A 17,231-nucleotide genomic window follows, 5' to 3' on the forward strand; every position below is an offset into this window, starting at 1 on the left:
TATCAAATCTAGAAGGTTTTCCGCAACAAAGGATGCTTTTCTTAGTCAATGTTTTTCTTATTTTTTCACTTATTACTGTAATAAAAAATTTTCTTGAATTTTTTACTCAAATTAGTCTGTTTTCCCAGAAAAAATCTTGTAACGGTTTTAAATTTGAAATCCCACCTGCTTGCTGCAAACTTCAAGCAGGCAGGTGTATGAAACAGAAGAAGAAGAAGAAAATAAACAAAAGCTCCAGGATTTACAAAATTATTAATTGTTTAAAGTTTTCCGGCTATTAAAGTGTAAATTAGTATTAAGATTAGGTAAGTGGGATCTTCAGCTTCCATTTAAAACAAAATTCCAAGAAGCTCAATCCCCAGGACTTCTCTAACTTTGCGAAATCCCTCTCCTTGCAGGTTATGTTTCTTTGGGATAATTTATACGCAATTAAATTAATTTCCTGGGAAGAATAATTGAAATTCTCAGTGGAAATGGATGAGGAAGACACCAATCAACCCTCTGCCTTGAGTCCCCGTGTAATTCTCTATGACATTGTGCAGCAATCCTCAAATGCTCCAGAACAAAATCCAGAGGCTTCCGTGGACAATGAGAATGTCCGGGGTAGTAGGAGACGTCATTCAGAATCCCGGGAGGTATCACCTCTATCAGAGGAAGATTTTGTAATGGAGAATCTGAAGAAGCGGAAAAAGCGTGGTGCTATGAAGCTCCCATCGCCAACTCAAACGCAAAAATCCGTGGAGGAAAAGAAGGATGAGCGGGATGACGATGGGGTCCTGTGTCCTATTTGCTATGAGGAATGGGACATGTCCGGATTGCACAGGTTGACATCACTAAAGTGTGGGCACCTTTTTGGACACTCTTGCATCAAGAGGTAAGTGCAAGTCTTTGTTTGCATTTTTCCGCCAAAAATTCTTCCTAAAATCAGGTTAATTGTGCATTTGATCAAGGGACCTGGAAAGTTGTTCTCTTATCAGTAAGATAAAATTAGGATCATGTGCAGTTTTCTAAGAAAAATCCATAAAAATCGTAGATAAAGAAAGTGAGAGTCGAAGCGGCGTCAAACGGCGGCTCAAGTGCTGTCAAAAATAGAATTAAACGGCGCCACTAAACTAAGCGGCTATTGAAACTTTCGAATTACGTTATTTCTTTTATATTTGACTTTAAAAAAGTGTGGGAAATTTTTGAACAATTATGATAACTAAGAAATTATATAAATCGATGCTGGATTAAAAAAAAACAATTAGCTAGGAAATTTAAATTAATTTTTAATGTGAAATTTTTAATTTATTTTACTAACCTTCGTTGAAATTAACTTCCTAAAGCCCGATATCTTACATTTTGAGCACATTTAATATACATTATACGTAGAAGTCTCCAATATTCGGACTACAACTGTCAAACACGATAAAGTAAAAAAAAGTCCCCTTAACTCATGGTATTTTTTATCTCTTATTTTATCAGTATATAAGTAAAAGGAACTGTACTGTAAGAGGGAAATGTTAAAATCTTTTCAAACGACAATTTTTGGCGATAAATTTCTTCCTAGAGGTCTTTTTAGAGACCAAAGGATTAAAGATTTGTAGAGCAATCTTTTATTTTAACCATAACCTGAAAAATTTACTTAACACTTGGAAGGACCCTAGTGGCAGCCGCTGCCAATTTAATTTTCAATTTTATTCTTTATAGTGAAGAATATATTATTTCGCCTGGAGACCCGATTGAATGCGTGCAGAATTTATCTGGCTATTTTTTCGTTATAAAATTTTTAATAAAAATTAAATATTAGTGTAAATATATTGCAAAAACAAAAAACTGCACTCGGAAGGACCAAGTGGCAGTTGCTGCCATATGCACTTTATATGGGAGTTTGACGTTCTGCAGATGTAATTTTCTTGATTGTTAGTGTATAAAAAGCCTTAAAAGAACAAATTGAAAGTGTTTTTGCAAATTATTGAGAAGAATTATGGGAAATATTGAATTGGGAAATATGTATGAAATATGAATAATTATGGGAATTATTCAATTTTTCTCTTATTTACCAAAGCTCAAAATCCATTTTGTTAAGCGAAGTTAATAGAAAATAGTTAATAGTATTAACTATTGTTCATATGTAGAATTTCTGCTTTGAAAAATAAGAGAAAAATTGAAATATTCAAAGGCTGCCGTATTAAAAGGCACACCACTTTCCCTGACGCCATGATTCTGATAAAAATGAAAACATCGAATGGTTAAAAATCTTTAGATACAGTACCCAAGGAGATGAAATTTCTGATTCAGACACCAGAAAAGAACTGACTGAGGCTCCGAATGTTAAAATATATGTAAAAATATTAAAATATTATGTAAAATCCGATAAGTGGCAGCGGCTGCCACTTGGTCCTTCCGTGACACTTTTAGTTAGGGTTCTTCGAAGTGTTAAACAAACTCTCTTTAAATCTAACTCTATTACTAATTTCTACCTGTCTTATGTGCCTTTGAACTCTTTCCGGACCACAACATCCAGCGAACGAATTTCAGTAAAACTCACTTTATTGTAAGTCTTAGTGGTCATATATGATACTTTTGTAGACAAAGATTCTTTTCCGCCTCTGGGAAATTGGAAAACTCATGGGTACTCTCGTCCCCAAAAGAACGAAAAGGAGACAAACTTCAATTTCCCAAAAGTCAATAATATCAGTTTTGTGAATAATTTTTGAATGTCAAATGACTCCTTTACAATGTTGATCACTAAAACAAGAAGAATTATTGACCAGTATCTTGTGGGATGTCCTGAAAGTGGTCAAGAAGACACCAAATTCCTGCTTGCCAGCAGATCCCTCAAGATATTTCACACAACAATACTTTGACACACATTTCTCTCAACACGATGTTATTACAGACACATTAAGCTTTCTCAAAAGCCAAAAAAAGACTTCATCGACAATCAGAATTCATTAAAATTAGGAAAAACAGGAAAAACTTCCCCGAAAGCAATCTCCCACGCTGCCAAATGTCAAAATTATCGGCCATATTGGCAAAAAAGTAGTTCCCCGTTTGGAATTTTGTTAGAGTGGCCACTTCGTAATCCGGATGATTGGGAGACAATATGACAGATGTCCGCTTCGTAATCCGGATGAATTTTTTGAATTTGTTCAACGTCTCGAAAATATAATACAAGGTTTATTTCTAGAATTAGAATAAAAGTTCTAAAGAAGTTTAAAAAGACATCATTAGATAATTCTATGCTATTATACTTCATTTATTAAACAAAAACATCACAGGATAATTCATTTTCATTGCTGAATACTCGTGCATACATAACCTCATAATGATTTTAAATGTAACCGTCGATAACTCGTCCGGATTATGGCGATCCGGATTAGAGAGCAGGCACTGTACAAGGTTGGTGTCAAAAAGCAAATGGCGAGCATTGGCGGGATAACCTTACATTTGACCTCTAAATTTTTGTGGACGAGAGTACCCATAAAGTTTGAACAAGTTTTTTGAAAATTTAAGAAAAAATTATTTTTTCGAGTTTATGTAATCTGTTATTGTTAGTTATCATACTTATTGGCCCCGAGAGGTTTTTCCTTATTCGGGTCTAGAAATATCAAAAAGTCACAATATCTGCAAGGAAGCTGAAAATAAAAAATTCACGATTTTTGACCAAAAATATCTAAGCTCAGGAGTTAATTAGGATCCTGCAAAAAAATATCCTAGATTTGGACATCCTTATAGTTTGTAATTATCCAGAAGAATCGGATTTTTATCGATTCTAGATAGTCTAAAAATTGTTTTTCCCATGGGAACCCAGAGTCCCAAAGAAGACGAAAGAGTTAAGATTGTTCCGGGATTATGTGCAATTTTGCCCACCATTGGGAACTTTGCTGTTTGATTCGGTTACTTTTTGCTTAAAAAATTGCCCTAATCGGTCGGAAAATGCGGAGACAGCTGTGTAAATGTAACCCTCCGGAATGCACTACCATTCCTGGAGAATTACTCTCTCTCTCTCTGTTGGGGATCAAGTCCCCTGTGTTAAACAAAATCAAGAGATAATGGACACTGTATTTATTTTTATCAACTGGATGTCACACGTGGCGGACTGCAAGGACTTGAATAAATATGGCGGTGACTGATTGGCTGAATATTTCAATAAATTACAATACCGAGTGTGTTGGCTGTTGATCGTTCCTAAAATATAACCTATATTTCAATTCATTTCCTTAAATAAGATAATGCGATTTTTACTTAAACTCAAACGGTCTGCGTTTGCTTTCATCAACCTCAAGCTATTTCACGAGTTTACAATCTATATATACAACTTCTATCATATATGATGGAAGTGTCCCGGGTTCGAATCCCTTTTAGATCACCAGGAATTTTTCTGGTGTTAAAAGTGTTCGTATTGCATCGAGTGAGCTTCACTGCACTTGATTCCACGGAGCATGGGACTGTATACCCATCTCTGTATAAGAGAAATTATAATGGATATCCCGAACTCTTCTTGCAAGAAGACCTAAGTTTCTTCATGAAACGTTGTGCCACCATTATTATTATTATTATTATGTACTTTGATTTCGCTTCGTTGATCCTGAGCCCAATTTTGTCTACTGCTGCGGCTACTTCAATAAACGACCCCGTGATTGCACACTGCCAGCGATTCATGACACTGATGTCATCAGCATAGACAAACATTTGAAGCAACACCTAGTCTCCTCGCCTTACTTTAAGTAATCTTTGAATTGTAAGCACTGTGTGGCACTGGTCTTCCCTAGGATGCTCCTAGTGTTAGAAATCTACTCCTTTGAGAAGAGTATTGTAACGAGGTTGACCAATTAGAGTCCAGTTTGTGTTAGATCGCCAGGAATGAAGACGCCGGCTAGGAGGATCGTTAAGGCTATTATCCCTCACTTCCTTAACAACTATAACAGAATAAAATTGTCTTTTTGCTTTTCATTTTGCGTTATTACTCGAACTTTCCAATGTTTATATAACTCGGCACTTCACACTTTGCACTTTGCAATATTATGCAAAGTTAAATAAATATTCCATGTTGCAGATGGCTGAATGAGTGCCCCTCGAATGCCAGAGTATGTCCTTCTTGCAAAACAAAAGCCGCCATGCGCGATATGCGCTTCCTCTACGCTAAGCGCCTCCGAATGGTGGACAATAGCGAGATGGAGCGTCTGAAAATGCTCCTGGAAGAGTCTGTACGGGAGAAAACTCGCATGCAAGCTGAAATGTCTATGCTACGGCATAAGTATGAGCAGAAATTGAGTGAGAATACTCGTCTGACGCGGGAGATTGCCGCACTGAGGAACGGTAGCAATTATTCGGAAGATCTTGTGCCGAAGAGACACGAAAGACTGGTAATTCGGTCAATGTACAAGCTCTTCCTGGAGAAGAATATTGAGTTGAGCAGAGAATCTGGGTGTAGGGTTATAGAATTTGGCAGAAAAACAAGATCTCTGGTGGTATCACAGAAATCCAATCAGGAGTTATTTCCGGGCTATGGTGTAAGGTTTGTGGATGTGGGAACGCTCAAGCCAACGACGTTTATGCATATGACGAGTCGATCGATCAGGGATGTGGCCTTTGACCGAGAGGGGGAATGGCTGGCGGCAGCATCGGCAGATCAGGTGGTCAAAGTTTTCGATGTGACGTCGAAACTTTGTGCAGCAACGCTGAAGTGTCCAGATGATGATACTTCGATATCCAAGATGATTTGGTCGTGCTGTTTCGATAGTTCTAGAGAGCAGTCGGTGATTGTGGGTTGTCAGAATGGGCGAGTAAGTCGTTTCGATATGCGAAGCCCGAGTAGTCCGCAGGACTTTCGAGCTCAACCCATTGATAGGTGCCCTGTGATAAACATTGTGAGCATCCCACCTGACTTCACACTGCCTTTTGGAGGTGTACTCGTTTGTACGCTTCAGAATCTCTGGCTTTACGAATTAGCAGCTGACGGTATGCCCAGTGACATTACGTCGCTTCCCCTCGATGGTCCCTTCGCTGCCATGGTCTACGATAACGTTACCAAGTACATTCTGGTTACCCTGAAACCAAGCCAGGCCATCAATCGTCTTACAGCTCAGTATATGGTTGGAAAACTTGATAGACAGGATGACGCTATCTTCTTCAAAGTCACCAACAGCTTCTCGGGTTCCACCAGCATGCCGTCTTTGTACCGTTCAGCCCTTGTTAATCTGGAGGACGACGCACTAGTGGCAGCCTACGTTTACAGCTCAAAGATGCTCACCACTTGGTCAACGCGGGATCAAGTGAAGCTACAGACCATTTCTGTGTCGGATCCTATTCTGGATCTCTGTCCTTTCACGATAGAGGCACAAACCTACCTCGGAGCTCTGACTGACACCAAATGTCGCTTCTACAAAATTGAGTGACACCCAGAGATTGTTAATTGCACACTTATTCCTCGGAAAAATATTTCTTTTGCATCGCGCTTTACAATGATTGTTCTTGAGGAGGAAGCCCTTGTTAAAGACTTTTACAACATTCAATAAATTAAATTCGAGATTGAACTGTGTTTTTTTCTATTTGGTTGAAGGAGTCAGTTGGTTAAGACCGTAGATTTCAAGGACTCCAAGTTGTTTTTATGGGAATTAAGCTCTTGTGAATCCTTCAAAAAATATATAATCACTTTTTTGTTTGTCCTTTCTCACCTTCAACATGAGTCCTTTCTCTCCTGGGGATATCCATGACGGCAAATACTGTCGATTCGATTAATAATATTACAACCAATTCCTGTTCTTGGCCTGACTCGGGACTCGTCGCCATCGAAGTCTGTTATGTAGCACTGTTCAGCACTTTGGAATCCGTCATATCGTTTCCCTGAAGCATAAAATTCTATCACAAAACTTTCCAGACTGGGTTCTTTAATCCATATGTACCAACTTATTATCGTACTGTATTTACTTAATGACATTACGTCTGTCGATAGCGCTCATCTCAGAAATAAAATACAAAAATTGGAGTGCCATTATCCCACGCGTCCTTCTGCAGTGACATCATTAGAATGACTGATAAAATCGATGCGAGACCTCTACAGGTGAGTGGCAGTATACATTATAAGATCTTACACAATGACGTTTAGAAGGCAAGCGAGACAGAGACATCTGCTGTTACAAATTTTGCGTAGAAACTCATATAAAACATTACCTACTCATTTCAAACTAAATACCTTTTCATTTCCCGTCTGACCAGGTAAGCGTGAATTATAGACTGAATTAACTCCTATAAATTTGCTAGATCCATGTAAATCATCCCAGTAACCATTAACATGATCTTCTTTTTTTAAATTTAGAATCTGATTTATATTTTTCCAAGTGTTTTTTTTTATATTTGGAATCTCAGTTACAAGTTCAAGCACTTCTCAAAGCTGAAACGCCTTGTCAACCCTTTCAATTTGGTAATAAAAAAAATGCAGCGAAACTGTTGCTAATTGAATTAATATTTGAAATGGCAGTCAGTTATAGTTCAAATTTAGTTGGAATTCATTGAAAGTTTGTAGAAGTCTATTGGAAATAAGGGAATTCTTGGAAAGGACTATATTGAATAGAGAATAGGCGTACGCCATTTTGTGTCCAAAATTTTATCAAGCAAGACATATATTTTGTAAGTACAGGAAAGGAATTAATTTTGAATTTAAAAGTAATAATATTGAAATTTATTAGGGATACAAAGGAAAAGGACAAGGACAGGGAAAGGATAGGATTTTTATAGGAGGAGCAAATTGCTTTAGAATGTAAGTAGAGGGAATTTTAGTTTTTCGCTCTGTAGAACTGACGCCATTTTTTTCTCAATTTATTTTAGCCGAAAATTTATTACTATTATCCGTTTCCGACATATTGTATTGAAATTTCTGTTGTTGGGCGAATAAAATTGTTTGGAAAAAATTACAACAGAAACAATTCTACTGAAAATAAATCCTAATCTTATTTTTTTATGCATTCTTTTCAAAATCAAATATCAAAATAGATTAAAATTAGGTCAAATTACGTAAAAAAAAGCTGCATCTTTAAAACATCTTGACGGTTTTTCAAAGCGTTTTAAAACGATCTAAACTGCACTTCTAACATAATAAAAATAATAATAAAAGTGTAAATGAATGTAAAAAAAAAGTTACAGTAAAATTCCTCAAAATGAACAATACAGCTGCAGTTGAATTTAAAATGTAAAATTTCAGGTTATCCAAAAGAAATTCTTTTACGTAGAGTCAGAATCAGTCTGAATTGGAACAATTTTTTTCTAGTGGCTCCTCAATATTATTGCATTATATATTAATTTCGTCGACAAATTCTGTTTATTAAAGAGTAAATTAGAATGATAAGTTCTGTAAAGTTGTTGTTTTTTTCTCAATTTAGTGTAAGTTCTGGTAAGTGTCGTAAGAATGCCACATAAATTCCCTTACGTTTATCAAAATATCGGTCGAAGCCCCCCGTCTGACACACTGATAACTTCCAGGTTTAGGCACTATTTTAGGCCTTATTCTTATAAACGGTAGAAGTTACAAATCACCCAGAATCCAATTACATAACTCCAAAAATTCCAATTACACTCTTCTCTACACTAAACGCACCGACTTATATTTATTATTATCAATAATATCACTAAAATCACTGAAAATCTGGGGATCTCAGTGGCGCAATAGGCAAGACCATAAGATCTTGGGCGGGTCGATCCCCGGCTTGACTCAGTGTTGTGGTGAGTTAGAGTCCGCCCCCCCCCCCCCCCCCCCCCCCCCCCCCCCCGAGAACATTGTAAAGATCACATTGTAATACAAATAAAGCGTCTCGATACAATTAATAATAATAACTGAAAATCTTTGCATAAATTTAGAAATCAAATAAAATCTCTTGGAAAATATTACATTTTGACAGTGACAGCTGAGAAACACGGTCGGCAACACTATTTTCGTAGTTCTAATGCTCACCGCAACAAGCACAAAACAGTGTCCTTTACGTATATTTCCTATATATATTACGTGTATTTTCTATGGGAGCTTCTTAAATGTAACGTATGAAAGATAGGGGTTAATTCAGGCTTTAATTTACGTTCACTTGGTCAGACGCGAGAGATTCAGAAATATCATTCATTTCCCCAAAACATTCATATTTGAGGAACTTGACTGTAGTAGGATAACGTAAACGTTGATGAGTCTTCAAAATTTAAGTGCTCAAAACCCATCTACCGCTACAGGTGTTTTTTGGTTTAACATTTTTTGATGCTAATAATGCTATTATAGTATTCTAATGTCGTATTTTCACAAGCCATTAGATGTATCCAAAAAATGACCCATAAATTTAGTTTGATCTGTGCGTACTAACTTTATACATAAAATAGTGATTTCGTAATATCGCATATCGCATATAAAAGCATTGAAATTACGGAAATGATTTCAGTCTTTAGACAAGATTCGCAAAATCAAGTGAAGAAAACTACATACAGTGTAGTATTATTTCATAGTGATTCTAGCTCGGCTATTCTTTAGTTCGACACCCACACTTAATTAATAGTACCGTCTTTGCTAGTGACTCCTTTAAGGACGATTTAATAATAAAAAGGTTTTATCCTACATCCATCTCTAAACCCTAACCCTCAACTTTTTACCCTCTCGTTCTTAAAGGCTTGAATAAAATTAACTCAATTATTATTTTGCGTAAAAAAATCATCTGGAATTTTTTGAACGAAAGTACGATACATTTCTGTTCACGGTGGTGACTTGTGAAAGCCCTTCGCCCAACCCTCTCTAGAAGGACTAGATCCCTTGTTTGTTAGCCTCAGGTTCGTGACTTCCCATTCCCACTACGGTTGGTTACCCAATCTTCTATCACTCACCTGAGTGTACTGCGGCCTACGCCTACCAGGCATCTAGCCCACTAAGGTGAGCATAAGAATTGAAGAAAAGAGGCTATGTGTCGCATTACCTCTCTAACGCTCTCATTTAGACCCCGTCGCGACTTATTGGCACCCTATTCTGTGCCCTTTAGGACAGAAAGTTTGAACATCTGTTCTTTTAGCAAAAAGGAGATTAAAATGAAATAAAACTACATAGTACTTGAATTATATAAATTAAATACGTTATAAATTTTTTTCAAGAAATTTTAATTAAATTTTATGGGTTATAAAATATACTTCAATTGTCCATATAGATAATAAAAACACTGAATGTGACTGTTAAATTTTTTAAGGTTAGACCTTTCATTCTTTTGGCTTGTCAGTTTTATTTTTATTGTTGAATTTCCATCAGGGGTGTTAACCCTTTGATTCGGTCACCGGTGACCCAAAAATGAAATTTTTAATTAATTAATTAGTTAAGTTGATTAATTAATTAATAATACTTTTTGAACTGTGAGAATGACAAAAAAAAAGATAGCAAGAAGTGTTTGATCTTGCCTCTCCCATTCGCAATTTCCATAGTTACAAATTGCTGTAACGCCAATTTGTAACTATGGAAATTGCGAATGGGAGAGGCAAGATCAAATTTAGATTAAAAAAAAAACGGAGTGTATTTGAGTTTGCACGTGATCAGAAATCTAGGCTCTTTTGAGCCCCTTAGTCTACCCGACAATCTCAACTCCAATTATGTTAAAAATCCCATAATTAATTCCATAATTGAATTGTAGAGAATCTTATGTCTTTATTACGATGAGGCCCTACACAATCTTTTCTTTTATAACATTATTTTTACTAATTTAATATCAATTGGATGGAATGAAAACAGTTTTATAATACTATGTGTTCAACTGTTTCCAAATTCCAATATCATCATTGCCAGTAAATTCCGAATAAATCCTTTATACAAGAAATATCTGACTTGAAATAAAGAACTACAGTAGACTCTCGCTTATCCGTGGAACGGGACCGAAATGTCACACGGATTTTGAGAGTGATACACATCAAATTGTTTGAAATCTAACGATTTTTCGTTTACATTGCAAATTTATGGAGTGAATTCTGATCTGACTGAATCGACATTCTCTCTAAACATGCGTACTGTCCAAAAAAGTTACAATGAGAAAGAATTAACAAGATAGAGCACATTTGCTTTAACAAAAAAACCCAAAACGGGGAAAATATGTCAACAAAATTTTTAAAATTCAACTGTCTCACGGATTTTTTTATGTCACCCGGAAAAAGAGTCCACGGATAAGCGAGAGTCTACTGTAGTCAATATAATTTCTTGTAAAAGTAAATTAATTTTATTATTTTCTTTTTTATTAAATAAAGCTAAAGCGCTGAAAAGTATTTATTCATTATTGATTCGTAAGAAATTAGTTCATTTCATATTAGTAAAGTTTTTTTTTAATACACACATAAAGCTTGTGTTTATGTATTATTTCACATACGTAATTTACATTCTTGAGAAAACCATTAGATATAAACATGTATATCGGAGATAAGTGCCTAAAAATGAGACACCATCTACTCCGATATTCCACACTTATGACATTCTAAGTATCTCTATAAGATTTTATTTAAGGCTCAAATATCCAGCTAGGAGTCAAGAAACATCTTGTTTCCATAACAACTGAAAATATTTGAACACATGTGGAAAAATTTTAAACTTTTTTTGGTGCGCTGCGATTTGTGGAATGGTACTGTATAACTGGAAAAAAATCAGTTAAAAGGTTTTCCCTTTGAATCCTCCCAGCAATACAGTAGACTCTCGCAAATTCGGCTCTTTTAAGATCGGGCTACTTTTCAATTCGGGCAGCGGTTACATTTCAAAAAAGTTTGTTGACATTTTTCAAGTTCGATTATGATTATCAATTATTATTATGGCATGGTTTGTCTTAGTTTTGATGTGATTTTGCATTATTGAGGGATTTTCATGCAATTTACGTTATATATGAGTGTGCAAACTCAATATCTATATGCACATGAATAAAAAATCGTTGCATTTCAAAAAGTTTGTCGCCCGAATTTCTGTCTAATTTGGCTGACATTTCGGCCCCATATGCCCGAATTTGAGAGAGTCTACTGTAACACCATTTCCACTTCTTTTCCATAAAACTCTTCTAATTCATTTGCTTTATATCCCTGATCTCCGATGAGGATGCTTGTGAGCGAAAGCATCCTTCAGCGGTGAGGAGAATTGGACAAATAGTCCAGGAGCCCATCAAGTCTAATAAAAAGTGAAGAAATTTTTCACTTTTCTTTGTAAAAATTTTGCAGCTATTGCACCGCGACTTAAACAAATTTGCTCGTAGTTCTTGTATTATTTCGGCGAACATTATGAAATATGTATTTTTAGTTAGCTTTTAATGCACGATTTCCAAATATATCAGACTGATAAGTCAATCCTCTTTAAGAAAAAACTTGCCAATAGTCTTCAGTGCCTCTATGCAAAAACGTATGGAAAAATGAAATGTTGAGAGGCCCCTGAATAGACCCTTACGTGGAAACATTACGCCTAGCCTACCAAAGAGTTCCACCGCCAAACCTCCTTTTCTCCGCATGAAGTGTTTATGCCTTTCTCACAGTCCAGTGTTCGACTTTCGACGTCGGTCTCCTTTGTCGCCTTTGTCTTATATAAGACATGCGCGATTGCACTTAAAAGAAATCGCGAGCTCAAAGGAAGAAAAGATTTTGTCTTCCACTAATCCCCAAATCGCCAAGAATTATGCAATTTAGTGATTTGTAGTGTCCTATTGTGAGAAGTCTCACAAATACCGCTATCACATCAATTCCCCTGACGGATTCGTAGAGATGCAGTACACTCAGTCCCGGCATTAAGTCCTTCGGGATTATGCACCTGACGGAATTATGCACACACAATTATGCAAATTTGCCTACCATCGGGGGTCAATTTATGAAATCATTTTTGAAATACGCCTGAATGCATACTATGTTGCGACGCGGGAAATTTGAAAACATTTTGCTACTTTTTCAGAACAAAATTTTAATTTCTTTTTTTTAAGGTATTTATTTTTTATTATTCTAACCATTTATTGAAGAACTCTGGCCATGTACTGTTTGTTAATGCATTTATATTGTTGAATTAGTTGAAACATTTGAATCTTTTTGTTTGAACTACTTTTACCGACTTTTACTCTGCGCGAAATTCGTTCAACGGTCAATTTATTCAAAAGAAAACCCCTGTAGGTATGCAAATTTTCTCAATGCATAATGCCATTTCGCGCGTTTTTTTCGGTCCCGAAAATGTGCATAATGCCGGGATCTAGTGTAGATAAAATCCTCTTTTATACTAAAAATTAGCAACTTTCTTGAAGTTCTACAACACAGGTGTGTACACTGTATCCACTGCAGTCTTTTTGCACTAAAAATCAGGCAAAAACCAGCACAATACACTCAGATCTCACTTTAAATACAGAACACTCGCACAAGATACGTCATTACAAGCCGGCTTCCTAAACCGGTCCGGCGTTACAGTAAATCTTCTTCTTTCGTATGACATGGCGTCGACTGTTGACATTGGTCACGCTGGGATAGTATTTACTCTTTCGTTTGTAAAACGGAGGCGAAACTACTATTATAGCTCCCAGCGCATGCAGGGAGGGCCTCCCGAAAAAAAAATCAAATTGCGTGGATTTCGAGATGCGTGCAGGTTGTCAACTTCCTCCCCGTTACAGTAAATAGTTGGCAGTCATGGAAACTACTCGAAAAAACTGCCCGAAACACAGTTGGCATTCATGGAAAATTGCTCGATTCAGATAACACTGGCGGTTGATGTATTCAAAATGTTTGTGAATTTAAAAATTCGCCATTTTTGAGCTTAAATATATACTACATATCAAATAGCTAGAGAATTGCAAAAAATATTGCAGATTCCTTCAACCTTCTACTTTACAATTATGTACAGACATAAGAAAAAAATAACTTTAGGTAGTCAGGAAAAATTATTTTCTTTATGGGACACCGGTGTTCCAATCGTCCTTAAAGGGTTAAATATTAATACTAATATGTGATACCACAGTGAAGAAAGCAAACAAAATGCATAAAGGATATGAAGCTGACCAAAAGGAATTCCACAAGAACCGGCAGCAATTTATACAATGCCAAGGTAATTTTTAATTTAAATATTTCTTCTCCCTTTTATCATGACACAATTTTACTAAGAATACATTATTTTGTTAGATATTATTGATGATTTAAAAGAGGCGACTAGAGCTTATGATACATCTGGAAGAGCTGAGAAGCACATTGAACGCGTAATTCATGAATCAAAAGTTAAACTCCTGTAATTTCAACATATTTTTTTATGGTTTTTCAGATGTTTAACCACAATGTTGTAGAGGGAAATGTAAGAATGCATGGTTTTCTTGTTGTGACAAATACTTTTAAGTTATTTGCATCAAAAGCCATGCAAACAGAAGAAAATATAAAATTGGCCACGTATTTAGGTTATTGTTTTGAAATGGTAAATTTAATTCTGTCCAAGAATTATGCCCAACGCACAATAACTTTTGGTTAGTAAACATGTTTTCAAAGCTTCCCGTGAGAATGAGCAAGATGACTAGATTAAGATCTCACTCACTCTCATTGAAATGTCAAAAATATGTTTACTAAACAAAAGTTATTGTGCGTTAGGCATTATATTCTTTTTACTTTATTTAAATGCATCAAATTTCAGATTATTGGATCATGTTTTATTGTGGATGACATTATAGACGGTAGTCCCACTAGGCGAAAGAAACTCTGTTGGCACAAAATGGAAGATGTTCAGTTAAGTGCCATTAATGATGCATTTATGCTGGAAGCAGCCACTTATGTTGTTCTAAAGAAGCATTTTAGTCATCTTGATTGCTACGTTAAACTCCTTGAGTTATTCAGAGAAACAATTTTTGTTGGTTCTATCGGACAATATTTGGATATTCAGACACAGCATCAGGATTTCACGACCTTTACAATGGACCAATACAAGAAAATTACAGAGACGAAAACAGTATACCCCGGAGGATATATTCCAATGGCAATAGGATTGCAATTGGCTAATGTCACTGATCCTGATATTTTTCAAGAAGCACGTTCCTTCTCCTTACAATTTGGGGCATTTTTTCAGTTTCAGAACGATTTTACCGATTGTTACGCTGACCCAAAAGTAATCGGGAAAGTTGGAACGGACATTGAAGAGGGAAGATGTACATGGTTAGCATGTAAATTTTTAGAGTTAGCCACTCCGGTTCAGAAGAAAATATTCAAAGAGAATTACGGAAAAGCTGATCCATTGTGCGTAAAGAGAATTAAGGAACTGTACGACGAAGTATCTATGGTAGATATTTGTCTTAAGTACGAGGATGAGATCTATGAAAAACTAAACAAAAATTTAGAATTTTCCAGCAAAACAACTAAACCATATATGCATCTTTTTTTAAAAACGTGCCACAAATATGTGGAAAAACATTAAAATACTGTAGTAACTTGATCAATAAAAAGGCGAATAGGGACTTTACTAAAAGGCACATATCATAGAGTATAATTAGCTAAAAATCAATGAATGTTTGAATTTAAAAAGAAAGAAAAAAGAATCAATAAAAAGATTATTTGTGCGTTGTAATTTTTTTATAAATTGAAAGCTATCCCCTGTTGCGAGTAAGAAGTGAGTTCATTTCAAAATATGCAAATTCTTTTTGGACAATTTCAATAAATTTTCTGAAATGTTCATCATCTATTCCAGAAGTGTGCAAGAACCGTTGAAACCGAATAAACGTCAAAATAAGTTTGTTTTGGTAGCCTTTTGACAATTGACGTACATGTTTCATTTGACGTTTATTCGGTTTCAACGGTTCTTGCACGCCTCTGACTGTTTTATGCAATTTATGTCTTAAGATTTCAATTTTTTTTTTAATTTTTTAATTCTTTAGTTTATAATTACTTTTCTATTATAAGTGTTATTTAAAAAAAAGTGCAATATTTTTTATTCTTTTCTTCTACTTTTTACTTTATTTAGGATCTTTTATGTTTTATATTCTGTGTCTCTTTACTATAAATATTTTTATGCCATTTATCATGTTATTGCTTTTTATTGTTTTTAGCTTAGTTTTTGCTTAAAGCTTAAAATCAAACTTAAACTTGAGCCAATTAAACTTGACCAATCACCCTTTTTGTCTCTAGCAATAATGTTTTATTACTAATTTTTCACTGGAATTCGTAAGATGATAATAAGGTAAGAGAAGCACATATCGACCATGTGTCTTGGATCATCCAATCTGCAGAACAGATCATCCACCAAGATAAAATGAATGCTTAAAAAATTACTAAATTATATTTTACCCATTTTCTGATGCAAAATATATTACGTTGGTTTATATCGATCCCTCAGAATATAATCCGAACAACTCGTTTTTTTGCAAAAATCGTTTTTTTTTTGCTTTTCGTGTACTCCTTAACACCCTTTACCTTCCCCGTGAATATTATACCGAAAAGTTAATTATTCCCAAAGTTATATGGGTTCTAAATCTTAAAAATCCTATGATTAGCATGTAAAATCTCAGCTTCAAATCGCTCTCCTGAAAAGTTGGCCATTCGCGAGTTATTCGGTTTATATTCTGAGGGATCGATATCGTCTCCTTAAAATGCAAGTGTTCTAACTCACATTTTGGTCGATTTTGAGTTATTGCCATAGTGATAATATATTAACCCAATATTACCGGAAAATTCATAAAATTTTCCCCGAAAACCATTTGTTTTTCTAATATGATTAAATGAAATTGTTCTATGTGACGATTCACGCATTTACGTTGTGAAAAGGGCAAATAAATTTCAATTTTCAGTCGCATTCTGACCACCAGCAGTGTGTATATACGTAGTTATTTTGTGTCCAGACCCTATTTCCCACCCATTACTTTGCATACCTGATGAAGGGGCCAACAAGCTCCGAAACGTTGTCCGAGTAATAAAGGAGGAGAAGGATCTAGGTCAAATCCGTGTTTTTTTGTCATTCAAAAATTAATCTACTGACCGAGCATCTAATAATAAATTTCAATTTCGTATACAATATGTACTTTAATATAGGTTTTAAGGAACCGGAGAAGGATCAATGTGATCGCTAAAATACATCATAAGCTTTTGATAACGGTAAATGAGGTCAGCATCATCAAAATCGGTGAATAAAATTTGATTGAGCAGAATTTACTCTTGCAAATATTGACAATGGCACGATAATATTGTACAACAAAATATAACCAAAAATCGAATAAGCTTCGTATATTTAATATATCATATTTATTAGTTGCTTTGAAGATTTAAACATAAAAAGAACGATTTTA

General features: G+C 35.3%; 2 protein-coding genes across 2 annotated transcripts; both read left to right on the forward strand.

Moving 5' to 3' along the window:
* Positions 1–6: 6 nt before the first annotated feature.
* LOC129800718 (E3 ubiquitin-protein ligase RFWD3) lies at positions 7–6,521 on the forward strand. The gene is made up of 3 exons (XM_055845316.1): positions 7–305; positions 399–874; positions 5,042–6,521. Exons 2-3 carry the CDS (start codon positions 474–476, stop codon positions 6,381–6,383), a joined length of 1,743 nt encoding a protein of 580 aa, XP_055701291.1. The 5' UTR covers positions 7–305; positions 399–473; the 3' UTR covers positions 6,384–6,521.
* A 7,435-nt stretch (positions 6,522–13,956) lies between these two features.
* On the forward strand, positions 13,957–15,383 carry LOC129801118 (farnesyl pyrophosphate synthase-like). Its single transcript, XM_055845882.1, has 4 exons — positions 13,957–14,026; positions 14,101–14,174; positions 14,237–14,383; positions 14,597–15,383. The coding sequence occupies exons 1-4, from the start codon at positions 13,957–13,959 to the stop codon at positions 15,368–15,370; spliced, it is 1,065 nt and encodes a 354-aa protein (XP_055701857.1). The 3' UTR covers positions 15,371–15,383.
* The last annotated feature ends 1,848 nt before the right edge of the window (positions 15,384–17,231 follow it).

The sequence above is a fragment of the Phlebotomus papatasi genome, chromosome 2, assembly GCF_024763615.1.
Source record: "Phlebotomus papatasi isolate M1 chromosome 2, Ppap_2.1, whole genome shotgun sequence".
Classification (NCBI taxonomy): Eukaryota; Metazoa; Arthropoda; class Insecta; order Diptera; family Psychodidae; genus Phlebotomus; species Phlebotomus papatasi.

Coding starts and splice junctions, on each gene's coding strand:
- LOC129801118 (XM_055845882.1), top strand. CDS start 13,957: ATGCATAAAGGATATGAAGCTGACCAAAAGGAATTCCACAAGAACCGG. Junction 14,027..14,100: donor GCAATTTATACAATGCCAAG/GTAATTTTTAAT, acceptor TTATTTTGTTAG/ATATTATTGATGATTTAAAA. Junction 14,175..14,236: donor CTGAGAAGCACATTGAACGC/GTAATTCATGAA, acceptor ATGGTTTTTCAG/ATGTTTAACCACAATGTTGT.
- LOC129800718 (XM_055845316.1), top strand. CDS start 474: ATGGATGAGGAAGACACCAATCAACCCTCTGCCTTGAGTCCCCGTGTA. Junction 875..5,041: donor GGACACTCTTGCATCAAGAG/GTAAGTGCAAGT, acceptor TCCATGTTGCAG/ATGGCTGAATGAGTGCCCCT.